Genomic DNA, 20507 nt, shown 5'->3' with positions numbered 1-20507 from the left:
AAAAGTGTTAGTAGAGAAGTGAGCGCAGGGAGTGAGAAAATTGCAGTGAAGGATGAATCAGAAAGGGTTAAAGAGTAAAAAGATGGCGCAATACTTTTGAATTTACTGACCAACTCATATTTTGATTTCTCCACTAGAGCAATAATACAAACATCTAATCTAAGAGAGATGAATTGTACCAGTCAACGTCCGAGACCACAATCTACCAAACCCGCAACGGAGATGCAAAGCCACTGAACGAGCAACGGAGATGCACTGTAGATTGCAGAAAACGCAGTTTCAAAGTCAGAATTTAACGACAAAATGAAAAAATTTCAAAACCTAAAGAAAAAAAATGGGAAACCATTACCGTTTGGAAGCAAGGTGAAAATTCGAACGAAATCGCGAGCTACAACTACAGATGCAAATGGTTTTACTGAGATTGAGATTGAGGAAAAATGTAGTTGTGTCTTAGGTCAAGTTTAACGAAAGAAATGTGAAGTTTGAGGATACTGTGTCTTAGGTGAGTTATTCGAATGTGTCTGTTGTTTGGAACATACAAACAAAGTGATAAAATTGTTTTTTAAAAAAATATATATATAAAAGGGGTCTGGTAAAAATAGACGTGGAGGGAAATAAAATTTGTCTGGGTTCATCATAAAACCCCCGGTACTTATCAGAGGTTTAAAAAACCTTTCCTATGTGTATAAATTACCGGAACCTCCTTTAATAAATCTCCATTAAAATTAATCTTTTTTGTAGTGATAAGCTTCAAGGAGACATGTTTTAATCTTTGACTTTATCATAGATCTTTTGAATTGCAAATGCTCTTCCTCAAGTTCTTCTTATAAATGTTCAGTAAATAGACCTCTATCATACCCTCCTTCTTGAAGAGAATTTGTTCTCAAATTCTTATCACTTGAAGTTTAGGAGATAATCCTCTATCATATCCTCCTTGCTAAAGAGAATTTGTTCTCAAATTAGTCTCACTTGAAGATTCCTTTTCTTTTTCACCTTAAAAACCAACCAAACCAACCTAATAAATTGGGCGTTGTTCTTCTTGGAAATATTTCATCCTTCCTGATTTGTAAAGCTTGTTGTAGATAGATCCTTGCATACTTTATTCTCAGCTAGAATCATATCATAATCTAAAGGGCCAAGAGGTTTGTCAAAAGTGAAATATTGTAATCCTGTAACCCACATGTGGTAGTGAATAATAATTATTATAATCAAGTTTGAATATTATGGAACCCTTCAAGAGTTTCTTGAAGAAGAACTGAATGTGTAAGACCTAGGAAAATTAAATAAATGAATAAATACTTATTTACCAATAATTGTGGATTAGAAGTATATATAAAAGAATTAGTTTGTGGAGTTATAATAAGAAATAGTAGTAGTTTATATGGTGGAGAGTACTTGGTTGTGTTAGGAGGTCTTAGGTTTGAATCTTGTGGATGTCATTAGTGTGATACTTTAATTATTTATTTTTATTTTGCATATTATGCATGACCATGGGGCATTATATTTGTGTATGTGCATAATTGTGTGGATGTGAGTTTGAACCTCCATGTTAATGTCAATTGATGGCAATTAACTTTTATTTTCGTTTTATTTATTTTTATTAATTTTCTATGTGTTGATAAATGACTTATATGGTTGAATGCACACATGTTCTATGAATTTTCTAACATATGTTTTATGCAACTAAGAAGAAATTGAAGTAATATAATATCTATAGTTGATACAATGATAAACAATCTAATGGACCTATGCACACCTCGATAGTTTATTTGATTTGCCATTTGAATTGAATGATCTTATTCATGAAACATGCATAATTCAATTATAGGAACAAATGATTAAATAAAATTGTGTTTAACTTTAATTTGTAATCATATCTACGATATTACTTGATTTGTTTCCTTAAGCAAAAAAAGATGCATGGACATTTTAAGATCATATGAGAACTTTCCATACAAAGTGTCTTATACCAAAAAGATGAATATACGCACTTGATAAAAGAGAAAAAAGATTGTAGAATCTATTGTTAGCTTATTTAGAGTTGCAATGATTATTTTCTAAGAGTTACACAATGAGTTGAGTACATAAGAAAAGCAAACATTGACACATTATCAAACAACATATTACGCTCTACGCTATGAATAATTTTGTTCTTAAAACAATAATCAAATGTAGTTAATCGAGAAATTGATTGATTATTTTTTAGATTCTTAAATGGCTAAGATTAATGAATTAACTTGGACTATTTTACAGAACTTGGAATGTTGAAACATGCAATTATGCATAACCAAGAGATTTCATATTAGTACTCCAAGTAGTCCTAATATTTAACATCATTGCATTTTACAACTTTAATATTTATGTTATCAACTCAACTTTTGAATATTTGTGATTAAATTTATGTATGAATGTTATTTGTATACTATTTGCAAATTTTAGTTAAAAAAATATGGTTAAATTACTCTTTTGGTCATTGTTTTTGTCAAGAAATGTCAAATTGGTTCTCTAGTTTTTTTGTTTCAATTTGGTCATTGTTTTTTTAAAAATGATTCAATTGATTATTGTCGTTAGTTTGGCCAAACAGTGTTAAAGTTAACATCACATGTCAATTTGTGGTTTTTTTATTTTTACTTTTTTCATTTTTTTGATTTTTTAAAATTTTTTATATATGTCATTTCACAATTGTGCCACGTGTCAAAATGATTCAATTTGGTCCCTATATTTGTTTTTATTTTCAATTTAGTCTCAACTTTCGTAAAAATGGAAACAATGTTGTCTTTCTATAAATGGAGACCAATTTACTTTTTATATAAATTTTATGGTGATATTCTTACTAAAATTAACATTTTTATTAAATATTTATAAAAATATTTTAAATTAACTTTAAATTCTATACGAAACTTTAAACTTTGGTTTTGTTTTAAACTTTAAATTTAGTTCCTAAATTTATGTGTGACAAATTATTTGATTTTTAATCTTCACTAAATAGTATATGGTATACTTGATGCTTTTATACATGATGACAAAATGGTTAATTATTGAAATTAAGTTTGGGGTTTAGCTTTGTTTAATAATAAAACTAAAAACAAAAAGTTTGTTTAAAAATATTTCTACAAATATTTAATAAAAATGTCAATTTTAGTAAGAATGATGCTTACAATTTATACAAAAAATAAATTGAGTATTAATTTAAGGAGGGATAATATTGTTTCATTTTTACAAAAATTGGGACTAATTAAAAACAAATATAGAAACCAAATTGAATTATTTTGACACATGACACAATTGTGATGTGACATGTGCAAAAAAATTTTTAAAAATTTTTAAAAATTCAAAAAACCATGTGACATTTACTTTAACATCATTTGGTCAAGATTTACGACAATAACCAAATTAAATTATTTTAAAAAAACTAGAACCAAATTGAGAAAAAAAAAACTGTAATACCAATTTCATAATTCTTAACATAAATAAAAACCAAATAATTTAACAAAATATATAAGTTATTAAATATTTGTTACGTCATGAGCATACAAAAATTTAGGTTGAGAACTAAATGCTTTTGTGATAAAATAAAATTTCTGAATTTTTAAACATAAACAAAAAAAAATGTAATTTAACAAAATATTAAGTTATTAAATATTTGTTACGTCATGAGCATACAAAACTTTAGGGAGAGAAATAAATGCTTTTGTGATAAAATAAAATTTCTGCATTTTTATACTAAAGGTAGATAAAGAGTTTCTTGATGTCAAATGACATTATGTACTCTCAAAACTACAAAAGATAGTAAATAGTATGTATTGTAACTAATTTGATTACGATAGAAGTTTAAAGAAAAAAATTATGTGATAGAAAACAAAATATAACGTAGTTGAAGTGTGTTAGAACCCACTAACTACCCCTTTCTACACACTCTCTTCTATCACAGAAAACACTTCACTCCCTGTATTCCTTCTCTCTAAACCCTCTCACAACCTCCCTCTGAAGCAAGCCATTCCCCCTTCTAATCACTTCCACTCTGTTGCAGCTGCTGAAACCCGGAACCAGGAGAGGAACTCCTCCTCAAGCTGAGCCATCTCCCCTTCCGGTAAGACAAATTCAGTTCCTCCCAATTCTCTTCAATTCTGGGATTTTTGGATTTGATGCTTACCAAACCGAATTAAGGTCTTAAACTCACCCTGAGTTATGAATTTCAGCCCCTTAGGTTGAGGACTTGAGGTGCCCTTGTGTTAGAGCCTTGCTTGTGGTGTTTTTTTTTTAGGTAAGGGAAGCTAACCGATATTTTGTCCATTTGAGCTGTAAATTATGTTTTGCATGAGATTGATGTGTTGAATTGATTTCTGGAAATGTTTGTGTGCGTGTATGATCATGTTTGTCTCGAAATTTCGTTCTTGCATGTAAAAACAGTGGGATGATCTGTTATTTTCGCCTAGGCTGGCTGTTCTCGCCTGAGCGAGACTATCAGGAAGACCACCTCTGCTACTAGGCGAAATCTCGCCTAGGCGAGCTGGAGTCGCTTAAGCGAGACACACTCTCGTTTAAGCGAGCCAGTTTAGCCTGAGCGAGAGTTCGCTCAGTTTTTAATGTTTGCCACTGTTTGATGTCTCGCCTAGGCGAGGTAGCCTCGCCTAAGCGAGATGGTTTCTCGCCTGGGCTAGATTGCCTAGCTTAAGCGAGATTCACTGCAGTAGAGTACCTCAACTTCTGTTTTAAGGGAAAAATGACATGTTTTGCCATGATTTTATGCGAGGAAGCTTTCACATGTTTAATAAGTCATTACTTATTGTATTGTGTGATGAGATTTGAAGAGTATGAGTACATAATGTGATGGTTGTAATGGAATTTCAAGGGAAGTTCATGTGAGTTGTTAGAGTGTAAGGACGTGTGGAATCCATATTTGGTTGGTATCCTGAAACTCCAATAATCATTCACGCTCAGATAGAGTAGAATGGATTATGTCATGAGGAGTAGCAGGAGGTCCTAGTCTTTGGATTGATCTAGTCCTAGACGCGAAGGGGACTTACCCTGGGAACGGTCGGGTGATAACCCCTTGTGTCCAGACTCTGCAGAGTTTGGGAACCGTTGCAGGTGCAAGCCACCAAGAGCTCCAATGTCGCTTACACAATCCGGATATCGAGTCTAGAATTCTAAATTACTAATCTATGTGTTGTGAGTGATGTACATGATGTTTTGCATTATCTTTCTTTTCTTTCAGTTAGCTTACCCTTTCTTTTGTTCATGTGGTTTTGCGCTCGCGGTTTCTCCTTTGCTATGATCGCCTGTTGTTGGTGTGAGCAGAGCCTAACCCAGAGGATGATGCCCCCCTTCAGAGCAGGAACTGACCTCTCTTACTTATAGCTGTAGTAGTTTTGAATCAGGCTTTTGAGGAGTCTTAGCTTGGCAAGTTGTTAGGCCCCCCTTCTTATACTTTTGGATGACTGTACCAAACACTTATACAGTGTATATATATATATAACTGCTAACTCTACTATCTGCTATGATTGATCACGAACTAATGTTTTGTTTGATAGTGTGAAAGACTATTAAATGGGATGTTACAAAGTAAATCAATGTAAATGTAAAATAAGTATTTATACTTTTTTTTTATTATACAAATCGACTCTTTCATTTACTCTTAAATCTACATAAATCTTAAAAAAAGCGTTAATTTTTTTATTCATTTAAACAGTTAGAGATAATAAAATACTATCTATTAGTTCTTCTTATTTGAACAAGTTTTGCAAACATATTTATAACTTTATTCAACCATCATATTTTCAGAATTAATATATAATTTAAGATAGGACACCTATTTCAATTTCTAAGTATTAACAATTAACAACTTAGTAAGGAAAACATTAAAATATAACAATATGCAAACTTTAGACTACATTACACTATATTTTTTGTTGTTGCAAATTCTCTGGGACATAATCATTCATGTCATTAGGTGCACAAAGTTCACTCCACTGTACAAAGACAATGACAATTGATCTCACCCGTACTTTTGGTTCAGAATCACCACTACTTATCCTAACCATTTATAAAATCAATTTAATTCTTAAGTTATGGACATTCAATCTGGACCACAGAACATTAACATTAATATTTTCACAATGTCATCTTCTGAACAATAATTCATCATCCCAAAACACAATATCCAGAATGCACTTTACCTTCGAAATATACATATCAAACAGAACATTCCAAAATTTCCATTTCGAAACACAACACACAATGTCATCGGTGTTTCAAGAATCTTAGAGCGGAATTTAAATATTGTAAAAAATGTGTCATTAATTACCCTTTTAAGCATATGTCTGAGGAACTTTTAGAATTCTTTTCCGAATTACTTTTATTAATTTTTTATCCAAAGTACTGCATAAGAGTACAAACCCTTTTCTTAATGTACTCACCCTGTAGAATAGTACATAATGATAATATTGGGAATATTCTTATAAAAAAAAAACAATGAAATATCCCTCTTCTCTACCTTTAACATAAACTCAAGGACAACCGAAATAACATAACATTTAATCTCAAACAGCAATTATGACAAAAAGAAGCAAACAATGAATTTGTTGCCATATCATGTCACAAGATTTGAACAAATTTTGGACGCAACTGAACTCTCAATTCACACGCATCCATGCATCCCTATCCATCCACATCTCTTCACACCATCATCATATTTTTTTTTTCCATATTCTAATTATTTATAATTAAACCTATTTTAATTAAATAATTACATCAATGACGCAAATAATAACAATTTTTTTCTTATATTTAATGTTTAAATCTGGTTAGATATCAATTTGGGTACAGTACGAATAGATTATATTAACAAATTATTTAAGTTATATGTTATTTTACATAATTCATATTAATATCATGGTTTTAAAAATAAAATAATGTTCTAATCCGGAGATGTAGATATTTTATGTTTCTTAGTTGAAAAATGCTTTTTTTGGGTGTGGATAATTAAATAAATAAATGATATTTTATATAAAAAATACTTATAATCCTTTTTGTCCAATTAAAAGAAAAAATAGTATTTTTGGTAAATAACGTAACAAAGTTAGTATCATATATATATATATATATATATATATATATATATATATAAAGGATTTATTTTCGGTATCCATTTTTGTTTTAATTTTATCCTTTAAATAAATTGTGTTTTAAATTAAAATAATTAATTTTAAATAATTATTTCTTTAAATTTAATTTATTCTTTTCAATTTAATATTTTTTAAATTATGCAAATTTAGTTTTATTTAACCAAAACACTTTTATTGAATAATTAATGAAAACACACGCGCATGAATAATTAGTGAAAACTCATGGTATGTGTATTTTTTTATAGTAAAAGATAATAAATTAATAACATTTTGATTATTATAATTATTATTGTTGGTAAATTTTTAATTAAAGAATTATTAAGTTTAAAAAATGATCAAATTTAAAAAGTTATTAAATTAAAAGAAATATTTAAAGGGTAAAATTGAAAAAAATATAGATATTAAAAGGAACTGTATTCTTTATATATATAGATATAGATATAAATAATAATTATGTAAATGTTCTTGTTGTACATATCTATCTATTGCACACTACATATTTGAATGATGTTGGATAATTAGTATGAAATAACTTCTAAAACAATTATGGATGTGTAAAAAATCAGTAATTTATTTTAAAAATATAAATATGAAAAAAAAAACTTATGGTTATGTATTACTATCAATTTAAAATCTCCATGTCCAATTCTACTGACAACATATTAGTTTTCTGTTACTTATGATAAGAAATTAATTGTTTTATTAAAGATAGGATACAACATTTAATTAAAAAAATCATATAATTTTAAAAAATTATTATCATAAAAAGTAACAAAGAATAGTATGTTATTGGGAAAAATTTGCGACTAATTTTTTCTATGTATTCAAAACAAACATTTTTTTTTCATATTTAATACTTGTATATAAATAAATTTTAATTTATTCAATTTGATTTTACATCATTGTTTAAAAAATATCCTTGTATTTGACTTAAACAAAGCCCATTTTGATGTAGAACTAATTTGTTATTTATTTTAATTAATTTCATCACTATCAATAAAAATGTTAACTAACTATATTGCCTTTTAAAGCTTTAATATGTTATTCTTTTCTATTTATTAAAATAATTAGCAAACAAATATTAACCATTTTAATTTGTGAATAATGTAATTAATTTATAACTAATATATAAATAAAATATATAATAACAGTTTGTATAGTTAATCACAACAAGGTTTACATTTTTTAAATCAACCTTTCTAGTTTAGGTAAAATATAATAACACTACATTTTTAAAATTAACAAAATTGATGATATATCTTATGGAAAGTAACAAAATTGAAAATAGTAAATATAAATAAATAATAATAACAGAAAGAAGTGATTAATACATGTTTAACTAATTAATTAATTAATTATCATTCATTCATTCTTTCTTCGTGGATAATATATAAAAGCACCAATTTATCATCTGAAACATACAGTACTATCATTCTCTTGTGGGAGACTTTGAAAGAAGTTGAATCACTGCAAAATGAGGATCGAGCAAGAGAGTGATGGAGTCTCAGCTTCCACAAAGCACCTAGTATTTGCGTATTATGTCACTGGTCATGGTTTTGGCCATGCCACTCGAGTCACTGAGGTCTCTGTCTATACCAAGCCACCTTTGTTTTTCCAATTAAATGGGTGCTTTATCTCTCATTCTTAAAAATTGTTTTTTGTTTCTGGGTTTTTAGTTTTGTCCTTGATCATCTCGTACAAAATGAAAAAGAGTTTGAATTTTTCTGTGTCTGTTTTGTGGGGGTATTTCTTTTTTCTTTTTGGTTTTGTTATGATGGGAGGTTTTTTTTTTATTCGAATTGTATGCTAGGTGGTGCGGCATTTGATTCATGCGGGGCATGATGTGCACGTCGTCACTGGTGCTCCTGATTTCGTTTTCACCACTGAAATACAGTCTCCTCGCTTGTTCATTCGCAAAGTGAGTTTGAATTTTTTTGCTTATTTGTCTATTTCTTTTATCTTTAAAGTCTCTTTGTAATGCTATCCAAAAGGCAGTGTTCATAATCTAGTTAACAATTGATATGATTGTTAAAGAAGAAATAATGTCTAAACGCATATGTGTAACCTGTGGATCGTAGTCTATCCTTGTTGCTTGTGGAAGCTTCATGATTTTGATGAAAAAGGGGAGTTCTGTGCTATAAAAAAAACATGTTGTTTAAGGGTTGTTAATGTTCTTCGGTGGAGTTGATTTTAGTGTCATGATGATCCCAATTGCAATAGATAGGAACCCGGATCAGATCGAACTGTTTGTGAGAATTTTCATTGTGTATACAAGTACATTGCTTTGAAGAGACTGCTTATACGTTCATGTTTGTTTATCCATCTGTGTAAAATAGGTGCTTTTGGACTGTGGAGCTGTTCAGGCAGATGCATTGACGGTTGATCGCCTTGCCTCTTTGGCTAAGGTATGACAATGCCATTGCCTTTTGGATTGTTTATAGTTGTTGTGTTTTGAGGTAGATGTCTTAATGTTGTTTATTTCTGTTGCTTATTATCCCTTGCTTGTTTGTGGTTATGTTAGTATTCTGAAACAGCAGTGAAGCCCCGTGCACAAATCTTGGCTCAAGAATCTGAGTGGCTGAACTCTATCAAAGCTGACTTAGTGGTACATTATATGTCCTTCCCATTTTTATTGGAAACAAAAGTGAAAGGGAAACTGATAACTAATTCATAATGCTTAGAATAACTTCAAACACATTAGTTTGGACTTCTGTAAAAGGTAATTTATAAGGGTGGGTGAAAAGTTGATTTTTTGATAAAGATTTTATGTAGCAGAAGTAATTTTGCATTTGATTATAATTATGAAAAAAACAGGTTTTTTGGGTTTGTTTGCTTGTTTGAAAAAAATCTAAGATCTGATTATTTTCAGATTCTGCATTTTTCTCCCCAAAAGTTTATCCAAAATACTTTAAATATTTAACAAATGTTTTCAAAAAGAACATTATTTTTCCTCCACAAAAATAGAATTTCTATATTATATACTTGATGGATCCTTGTAAAGCTAACACGAGAAAGCAGGTCTCAGATGTTGTCCCAGTTGCATGTCGAGCAGCAGCAGATGCTGGCATTCGCTCTGTTTGTGTGACCAATTTCAGGTATCTTATGCAGACCTCCATTTTCCTTTAATGTCCTTTTTCTTTTGTTTCTTACAGTAATTTGTTGAGGGAGGACCATTATATGTAGGAAGGACATGGGCTTTTTGCTTATGATGTCAGAAAATTTAGCTGACAAATATATTTTCATGAATTTTATGTATCCTTTCATCTCAGTTTAGGGTATTTTCATTATTCCAAATGCATGTCATAGATCAATTTTATGTTGCGTATGTGGATATGCATATACTTTCTACTTTATTGCCTTAAGTAGTCTTGCTGTATCAATTGAAACTTTAAATGTACATGTATGTCCAAGAGTGATTGTTTTTGTTCAGAGCCCATATTTAGTCTCGTTCCATGTCTTTGTGATTTCAGTTGGGACTTCATCTATGCAGAGTATGTCATGGCTGCTGGACTAAATCATCGTTCAATAGTTTGGGAGGTTATAAAATCTTCTCCATATAGCAAGTTATCTTGTTTCATAACTTTGTTTGTTGAAAGAAATGTCAGAAGTTGCGGATTCTCTTATTTGTACAAAAATTTGGAATTTTTTTGCTCAGCATTTAGTCACTTGTATAAAACTTGTGACAAATATGTAATTTTACAAAATACTTTAATGTTTCTCAGCTATCAAGGTTGAAGAAGAGTCATGAAAGAATTCACAAATATTTGTTAAAATTTCTTAGAAAGTGGACTTTAAGCTTAATCTAACCTCTCAAAGTAGTTTGTAATATGAGGTTTGCACGCATCTATAGATTATAATTTGGCCATATCTTTAGTTGATGTTCCAACACGTCCTCTCATTCCTGAACATTTTGAATGTGAGAGTAGATATTTGTGGATTGTTAGATAGAGGCCCAATAATGGATGGTATGATAGATCTAAGAAATCTCATTAGGCCAGGCTTTGATACTATCATAGAAAGTGGACTTATTTGGATGTCATCTATGTTCTTAGTTTGTAATGCTAGTGTCGTAATTGTTAAGATACCCTGCAGTGGCTACAGATATGGCCTAGTTTGTTTCCAACAATAACCATGAAGCATAAGAATAGGCTGAATGGAAGTAAAACTTTTAAATGGAAAATTATGCTCCTAGTTTTGTTTTTTCACTTGTTATGCTTTGTGCTTGAAACATGATAAATAAGTGTAGTCAAATATATCCTGTTGCAGATTGCGGAAGACTATTCACATTGCGAGTTCCTTATTCGCCTCCCAGGATATTGCCCAAGTAAGTCAATTTTTATATAATTTCATGCCAATAACCAATATTAATTTAATATCCACTTAGATGTGGTGATGATAATGATTAAATAGAATTTGGCATCTCCAATTTTTGCAGTGCCTGCTTTTCGGGATATTTTTGATGTCCCTCTCGTTGTGAGGAGGTTGCACAAATCTGCAAAAGAGGTATACCTTACAAACCAATATGAATCTTATGAAAAGATGATTTATCTCTTATTCTGAGCTTGTGATCTTTCTTGTTGAAGGTGAGGAAGGAACTTGGAGTAACGGATGATGTGAAGCTAGTTATTCTCAACTTCGGTGGGCAGGTAATCTAGAGCTCCACTTTTAAGTACCAAACCTTGATTTTTTCTTGGTATGGGTTGTAATAATTGTTTGCTATCTGTGTCTCTTTGACTTTCATGCTATTATGTTGTTAATGTACTTGAATTGTGGGATGCTGTTGTAATGGTATGTTTTTGTTTTGTGTTGGACGCTTTAATTATCCCACTTAAGTGTCAAATGCAAAACAGTGTGATGCCCTTATTCCTGATGTCACTCATTCAGTTTTTCTGAAATTATCTTCCCTTATGACCATCTTTTGACATAAAACAGAAGTTTCAATTAAAATCTCATGATTATAATAAATCTGCTGTTACACATACAATCTTTAATACTTTGCCGAGAGCTAACTCTACTAATAACTTATTAGGATCAACTGAATTAAAGTACCTGTATAATAGTATTATCTATCACTCTATCATTTATTTCAGTTATCATATATCCGTTGATTATTGCCTCATGAAGTTAATAATGTTCTTGATATAACTGTGGGTACTCCTTTGTATTCTTTAAAATCAGCAGGGCATATATTCATCTGTTGTTCTAATTAACATTTCTGGCACTAATAAAGTCTACAGTTCCTGTAAAGATATTTTGCAGTATATTTTATTGTCAGTACTGATTTGATTTGTTATTGATCTTTGGTCATCTGTTGACCACGTACTTGTAAATTTTACACTTTTCTGGATTTTGGGGCATGGAACTCTACTAATTATTTGAAACAGAGTCGCTGAATTTTCATCTTACTTTTTCCTCTATTATGTCTTGTCTCCAGCCATCAGGATTGAAGCTAAAGGAGGAATTCTTACCGCCTGGCTGGTTGTGCCTGGTACTTCTTTAGCCAGTCTGCTATGTATCATTGTCTCATTTAAAATGTTCATTTATTGTACTTGTGTATTATTGTTATGCCTTACTTCTACGATCCAGGTTTGTGGTGCTTCTAAAAGTGATGACCTTCCACCTAAGTTTATAAAACTTGCTCAAGATGCATATACACCTGACATTATTGCAGCATCTGACTGTATGCTTGGTCAGTATAAAATGCATACAGTTGGAACTAAAAATGGATTAGATAAAAGAGTTTCTAATTTCTGTTTGTTATTATAGGGAAAATTGGATACGGCACAGTTAGTGAGGCCTTGGCCTACAAGTGTCCTTTTGTCTTTGTACGAAGAGATTATTTCAATGAGGAACCATTTTTGAGAAATATGCTTGAGGTATTCTATTGACTTTCTCTGCTAGTTATTTTTTTCTTCAATGTTATTTGTTTTGAGTGCCTTACTAGAAATTATCTTTGTTTCTTAGCATTATCAATGTGGTGTTGAAATGATTAGAAGGGATTTACTGACTGGTCATTGGAGACCTTATCTTGAACGAGCATTAAGTTTGAAACCCAGCTACGAAGGAGGCATTAATGGTGGCGAGGTACTATCTATTTCTTTTAGTAATCAACTCTTCAAAAACTTTATATTTATGCTACCCGTAAAATTTTCTTTCTACTATGAAGGGTTTGTGTGGAATGAAGGAGAAGGGTATGGACTCATGTTGAAGAAATAGAGTGTATAAAAATCAAGTTAATTTGTCGAAATTATTATTTTAGGAATGATAGAAATTTCTAACCTTCCTTATTTGTTACCTCATGACCACAAAGTGTCTGTTTGAATAATGAATTGAAACTGTTTAAACCGAAAAACACAGTAACATTAGTTTTTGAAAAGTTAAAAGACCTGTGTGAGCAAAGAAAGTTTGCAATGGAGATACAAAGACAATCGGAACCTAAATGGGCTTAACAATGCGCTTTTTTGTCCTGAAGGACCCAGTTGTAGTGTAACCTATAAAGCTAATTCTTTGGCCCTCCTTTGTAACAACCTACACTAGAATTTTGAGTTAAAAATCTTTTAAACTATCACTATTCTGAATTTATCTGATGAGTCATATACAACAATAAGACAGGTAATATTTAACCTAGCATTGTCATTGCCAATAATTTTACTGCTCGGGGTAGATGTTTCTACATTGGGATCTGTTTTTGTAATTTGACTGAAACATTAAAATGTTTATCTTTTTATTGGGTTGTAATCATCTACCAATTCGTGTCCAGATGCTTAAATTTTTCTAGGGTTGCTCCTTTCCCCACATTGATCATGTATATCTATGTCAGCATTGATGGTTTTAATCATTCCAAGAGAAGTGATTAATTTTTATAAAACATTTGTAAATGTAGGTGGCAGCACGCATCCTGCAGGAGACAGCTTTGGGAAAAAATTATGCATCAGATAAGGTAAACAGCTTCTGGATATAACTTTTTCGTTGTTGGCTTTTGTTAAACTTTGCCAGCCTTGGCCAACTTTGCTTTCATGAAAATGTTGTGAAAGTGATAAAATTTTTGAATCTTCATTTCAATTTTGACTTTATAATATCCAGCTTAGCGGTGCTAGAAGGTTGCGTGATGCCATAGTTCTTGGGTATCAACTTCAAAGGGCCTCTGGCCGAGATATTACAATCCCAGAATGGTATACAACTGCTGAAGACCAACTTGGGCCCTCAACACCAGCTTCCCCTGTGCATGATGGAAGCTTAGCATTGAGCCTGTGGGTATCACCTCACTTTTTCAGGGGGATATAATCTTGTTGGTTGTTTCCTAATAAGTAATAATATAACTGTCTCCTTTTTCTTTCCTTGTATTGTTTCTTCAGGGACTTTGGAAACTTTGACATTCTTCATGGAGATGTTCAAGGACTTCCGGATACTAAAGCATTCTTACATAGCCTATCTGAATTAGAGGAGAACCACAAAAGGCGGGAGCGCAAGGCTGCGGCCAGTCTCTTCAACTGGCAGGTGTTAATCATTTTTATGTGGTCAATCAAAATTTTCTTTTAGCCTAAGAGTTCTCAGTGGATACAAGCAATTCTTTTAATGATTGAAATACTGATGAAATCGCATTACTATTATGACAACATTACTGTGGCAATACATTTCATTATCTATTAAATTCGAAGACCTTCTGCTCTTTGTTCTTTAACTTTTGACACTGTTTTATACTGGTGACAGGAGGACATTTTTGTTACGAGAGCTCCTGGAAGATTAGATGTTATGGGTGGTATTGCTGACTATTCTGGAAGTCTTGTCCTGCAGGTTGAATCAATCTCCTAAGGGCTATAGTGTTTATTACATATAGTTTCAACTGTTTAACTTTTTCACATACTTTAACATTTATGATAATACATTATTGTAGACATGAAGTTCTATTGTTTATCACGATGAATATCTACTACCGTATTACATGCCCAACTACTACTACTGTAGTGCATAACACTACTAGTAAAACTGAGATGTACAGTGCTAAACATTGGTTGTCACATTTCTATACCATTGGTTTAGTCTGAAAATGTTACAGAGATGACAAAGTTATTCATAAAAACTACTACTCACTAAGGCCTTTTTATTCTCTTTCTTTCACTTTTCTGTAGATGCCAATTAAGGAAGCCTGCCATGTCGCTTTGCAAAGAATCCATCCAAGTAAACATAGGCTATGGAAACATGCTGAAGCTCGGCAGAATGACAAAGGGGGAAATCCTACCGCTGTCTTGCAAATCGTATGTTGGAGAACATTTGGAAATTTCTATATACTATGAGTTAACATTGACAACTTGATTGGAGTTTGTGTAACAATGAAGCTTGAGGAGTGAATAATGTTGATTATAAAATACAAACATTAGCTGGATATCTTTCCTTGCAGTTTTTGCTATAATAAGACTTTCTTATTGTGTGTTCTAAATGAATCTGGATCATGTCAGGTATCATTTGGATCAGAATTGAGCAATCGAGGCCCAACATTTGACATGGATTTGTCTGATTTTATGGAAGAAGGCAAACCAATCACATATGAGAAAGCAAAGAAATACTTTGCCCAAGATCCTTCCCAAAAGTGGGTAACACTTATGCATGATTTTATTATATGAATAAGGCATGTCTGGCATTCCATCAGACTAATATAATAACTATCACAGGTGGGCAGCATATGTAGCAGGTGCGATTTTGGTGTTAATGACTGAATTGGGTGTTCGATTTGAAGATAGTATAAGCATGCTGGTACCTCCTGTTCTCCACCTGTGTTACTGATACTTCTCTTTCACAAACAATAAACTCATACTGAATGCTTATAAAATTCCCCATGGGTGTTGATAACATCATTGCCACTGATTTTCACATTCAACTCAGTTCTAGATGGGAGTACCTTTCCTCCTTTAGTGCAATGTTGAAACAATTGTCCTGGCCTATAATTGTTCCACTTACTCTATCTCCATATTTTTTATATTCTAATATGTAGACATTGTAAACAAATATGTAGGTTTCATCTGCAGTTCCAGAAGGGAAAGGTGTATCCTCTTCTGCCTCGGTGGAGGTTGCTAGTATGTCTGCTATTGCAGCTGCTCATGGTAATTATGCTTCAGTTATGTTAAATTTTCAACCACTAAAGTGTTAACTCTTTCATTAATTTTGGTCATTTTATTGCTTCTTCACATTGAGTAAAATTAATCTTCTTCAAAGGAGATCTCTTTTATCTATGGTTCATTCTCTTCTATCGAAAAGAGAAGCTTCTCTTTTTTATGATCTTGATACCATTTTGGTGTTTACTGAATGCCTAAGTAGGTCCAATTTTTGTCATGTGGGTAAATTAATTTCTCTGTTTGTGTAACTCAGGGTTAAATATCAGCCCAAGGGAACTGGCCATACTCTGCCAGAAGGTTGGACTTTATGCATTACTCTGATCTACGTTGATTTCCTATGATTTTATCTTTTATCTTTGGCATGCATTGTCCTCTAGATGTAATTTCAATTGATCTCTTACAATTTTCATCAGGTGGAAAACCACATTGTAGGAGCTCCTTGCGGAGTCATGGACCAGATGGCTTCAGCATGTGGTGAAGCCAACAAACTTCTTGCTATGGTTTGCCAGGTGTGCATCATTACAAGCTATCTAAAAGCATATTTTCTTATTCTTTAGAAACTATATCATGGTACTGCTCTTTATTGTTGTAGCCTGCGGAGATTATTGGTCTTGTTGACATTCCCAGCCAAATCCGTTTCTGGGGAATTGATTCTGGAATAAGACACAGGTTGGTGATCTATCATTATTTGCCAGATTTACTGTATTCAGGTTTTTCTGCTGTGAACATCAGTTTTGGTTGTGTTAATAAAACAAGAATTTTGGTTGTCTTTTGGGGAAATATAAGGAAAAATGATGGCAAGATATTTTAACTGCCACTCACCTGTGGTGCAACAATAGTGAGGGTTATAGATATAGTTTCTACTTGGATGGAACCATTGGTACTTAACTCGCATCCATTATACAACAAGAGAGAGAGAGAGAGAGAGAGTTTCTTTGACAGAGCAGCAGAAACAAAAGCCTTAGTTTTCTCGCTTACTTCCTTATCCTTCTGTTCAAAATTATCCATTTATATCTGTTTCTGGGATTCTGCATGAACTGCCAACATCATTTCAAAATGGACTTTCTCCAATGTTCATGTACAATTTGGCTCTATTATGTGTTTGTAAAGCTTTTCGATCTTTTACATATTTTTGTTGAATATTTTGAACTTGTAGTATGTGTGTATAAGAAAAGTTTGTGCTTAACTTGTAAGACATGCTAGGGTTTTATCTTTGGTCTGTTTTCATGATTTTAGTAATTGTAACTTTCATGAAGGTATGCCCTTTTGATATACAAGAACAATTTATGAGCCTTAACTTAACTGCATAAACTTTTTGGATAGTTCTATGCTTAAACAAGAATATCCTGTTTCAGTCCTTATTCTATCTTGGACATGTTCATGAACTATCGTAAGTGTTGTCTATTTCAGCGTTGGAGGTGCAGACTATGGTTCTGTTAGAATTGGCACCTTTATGGGTATGAAGATGATAAAGGCCAAGGCTTCTGAGGAATTGTCCAACAGTTGTGCTGCTAATGGGTTGAACTATGATGAAGTGGAACAAGATGATCTAGAACTGCTTAAACAAGAAGCCTCCTTAGATTATTTATGTAATTTGCCACCTCATAGGTAAATCCCTTTTTCTCCTTTCCATAAAAAAGGTTATCATGAGTGGATTATTATGTCAGATAAATTAATTCTGCATATAGAACTACTACGATACTTACCAATAATCACCCTATGATTGCTTATGCAATGGCTTCGAGGAGTATTATAAAATGGTCTCATTATCTTGTTAATTGGATCATTATTATGCTTAAACATTGTATTGACCTTTCCAATTTCTTCATCAACTTTCTCTTTTAGATACCAGTACTAATCCTTACAATTTTGGACGTTAAGTATTATTCATTTTTGTTTGCAGATTTGAGGCTCTTTATTCTAAGTCTCTTCCACAGTCCATTGTTGGTGAGACATTTTTAGAGCAACATGAAAATCATAATGATGCTGTCACTATTATTGATCACAAGCGTACTTACGTAGTTAAAGCTCCCACAACGCATCCAATCTATGAAAACTTCCGAGTCAAGGTTAGGACTTCATTAAAGCATTAAATTGGTTACAAGTAACTGATGATTAGTTCTAGTTGTTGCATTCTTTTGCCCAATTATTATATACAAGTCTCAGTAAACTCTCCTGTCGTAATTTTATACTTCAGAAAATTTGTCTTTGTATTTTTTTTTTTGGAAAGTTAATTATGTAGTCAAGCCCGTGTATAAGGTTCTATATCTCGGTCATTTATATTTGGCAAATAACTGTTATATTATGTAGATCATAGAATGGTACATTTGAATACTTTGTCACACCAAATCCACATTCTACAAGAGACGTTGACTCTTAAAACATTTTTTTTTTTCATAATGTGGTAACTTTTACCTGCTATCATGAAGCAAGTATATATCATATTTCCTATTTCCTATTATAATTATTTGAATTTTAATTAATTATCCATCATATTTTGTGCAGACCTTCAAAGCACTTCTATCATCTGCATCTTCAACCTATCAGCTTGCATCCTTAGGAGAACTGTTATATCAGGTACATCCACAGCTTCAGTTGATCAACTTACTATGATAATAATTTTGGATGAATCCATGATAATATTGGCTTTGGTCCCTATTTTTAGTATTTTAAATTCAATTTTTTACATCTTATGAACAATGTCTTGTCCATAATAAATCATTCACATCCTTTTAACATTCTTTGTATAACAGGAAGATCAGAAGAGTTAGTTGAATGTCTATATTATTTACTGTTAATTGTTGGATTAAAATGCAACTAACAGACTTATTACTTGTTTGATAGAAAATTATTTTCCTGTCCTCTTTTTGAATATTAACTTTGGCATTGGAATTGAAGAAGAACACCAAACCACAAATCGGAAAAAGTAATCAAGTTTTAACTATCTTATGCAGTGCCACTACAGCTACAGTGCTTGTGGACTTGGCTCTGATGGAACAGATAGGCTCGTACATTTAGTGCAAGAGTTGCAGCACAGTGCTGAATCTAAATCTGAAGGTGGAACTTTATATGGAGCCAAGATAACTGGTGGTGGTTCAGGCGGAACAGTTTGTGTAATTGGTAGAAACTGTCTCAAGAGCAGTGAACACATTTTTGAGGTATTCATTTCATTATGAATTTAATTTAATACAATATCATAACTAAGAAATACTGAATATCTGTTGTGGATAGAAGGTAACTAAGGCTTTCAGGATTAAGATTCTACTTGAATAAAGTTTGTTTATCCAAACAAACTTTCAATTGTTTTAGTTAAATTAAAACTATAACTAAAAGCATATTTAAACTAACTTTTTCTCATAGTAAATGCTGTTTTTATTTGTCATGGTAGCATCTGATTCTTTCTTTGTAGAACTTTGCCTTAGTGAGACATCATGAAAACTAGAATCTGAACCTTACAACGAATTTTGATGCAGGTTCAACAGAGATACAAGAAAGCTACTGGTTACATGCCTTTTATTTTTGAGGGTTCATCACCAGGTGCTGGAAAATTTGGGTACCTGAAAATACACCGTCGAACTGCCCCAAAAAAGGCTGATAGTCACGGGGGAAAATAGAAGTTGATCATGGCTTATACCTTAGGAATTCTTACCTTAACGGAATTAATATGTATAGTTTGGTTACATTTTGAACCATTTCAATTTATTATTTAACATTTGCAGTTTCTTTTTTGTGATTATTTTTACCAAAATTTATATGGCCAGGATGGAACATAATTGCTGGCATGTTAGAATATGTAGACTGTGAATAAATAGTGAACAAAACATTATTTGAACTTTTGTTTGGGTGCTTACTACCTTCTATTCCCGCGTATCAAAATTATTTGAAGCCAAATGGAAATTAACATAAACCATATGGAAGTTTCTCCGAAAATAGTTTTAGATAAAATATAAGTGAGATAATAAATGTGTGTAAATGAAAAGGACATTTCTGGAATTTACTTTTTGGAACATAATAATCAATTCCAAAATTTTATTTAGAGAAGTCAAACATCCTTAATTTTCCGGAAGCTTTTGAGGGGTGAGAAAAGACATTTGATGAGGTGAGGAAGCAATTGGCTTATGTTTGTAGGCCGGTTCACCAGATTTGTTCTGTTGCATTAAATTTTTACGACTGACTTTTCCTTAACGGTTACAGCCATACATTCAATCCATCCCTAGTTGCTTGGAAAATTTCTAGTTCTTGGGATTTGCAACCATATTATCATGGAGAC

The 20507-nt window shown here is 31.9% G+C and overlaps 1 protein-coding gene across 1 annotated transcript; it reads left to right on the top strand.

The window, feature by feature from the left end:
- The first annotated feature begins 8539 nt into the window (after positions 1-8539).
- On the top strand, positions 8540-20069 carry LOC114194636 (L-arabinokinase-like). The gene is made up of 29 exons (XM_028084984.1): positions 8540-8709; positions 8938-9045; positions 9464-9532; positions 9649-9732; positions 10146-10222; positions 10598-10664; positions 11394-11451; positions 11563-11630; positions 11711-11773; positions 12562-12615; positions 12714-12816; positions 12894-13003; positions 13092-13211; positions 14011-14067; positions 14211-14377; positions 14483-14624; positions 14838-14921; positions 15257-15382; positions 15584-15714; positions 15797-15878; positions 16138-16225; positions 16491-16534; positions 16651-16746; positions 16830-16906; positions 17648-17845; positions 18141-18306; positions 18743-18814; positions 19192-19395; positions 19711-20069. The coding sequence occupies exons 1-29, from the start codon at positions 8602-8604 to the stop codon at positions 19849-19851; spliced, it is 2964 nt and encodes a 987-aa protein (XP_027940785.1). The 5' UTR covers positions 8540-8601; the 3' UTR covers positions 19852-20069.
- The last annotated feature ends 438 nt before the right edge of the window (positions 20070-20507 follow it).

The sequence above is a fragment of the Vigna unguiculata genome, chromosome 8, assembly GCF_004118075.2.
Source record: "Vigna unguiculata cultivar IT97K-499-35 chromosome 8, ASM411807v1, whole genome shotgun sequence".
In the NCBI taxonomy this organism is placed as follows: domain Eukaryota; kingdom Viridiplantae; phylum Streptophyta; class Magnoliopsida; order Fabales; family Fabaceae; genus Vigna; species Vigna unguiculata.
This window is presented reverse-complemented; position numbering and strand designations above follow the sequence as displayed.

What these genes read in the sequence shown, in the direction of transcription:
- LOC114194636 (XM_028084984.1), top strand. Translation starts at nt 8,602, where the DNA reads ATGAGGATCGAGCAAGAGAGTGATGGAGTCTCAGCTTCCACAAAGCAC. An exon ending in GCCCAAGATCCTTCCCAAAA is followed by an intron (nt 15,715 to 15,796) that starts GTGGGTAACACT and finishes TAACTATCACAG; the next exon opens with GTGGGCAGCATATGTAGCAG. An exon ending in TGTAATTTGCCACCTCATAG is followed by an intron (nt 17,846 to 18,140) that starts GTAAATCCCTTT and finishes TTTTGTTTGCAG; the next exon opens with ATTTGAGGCTCTTTATTCTA.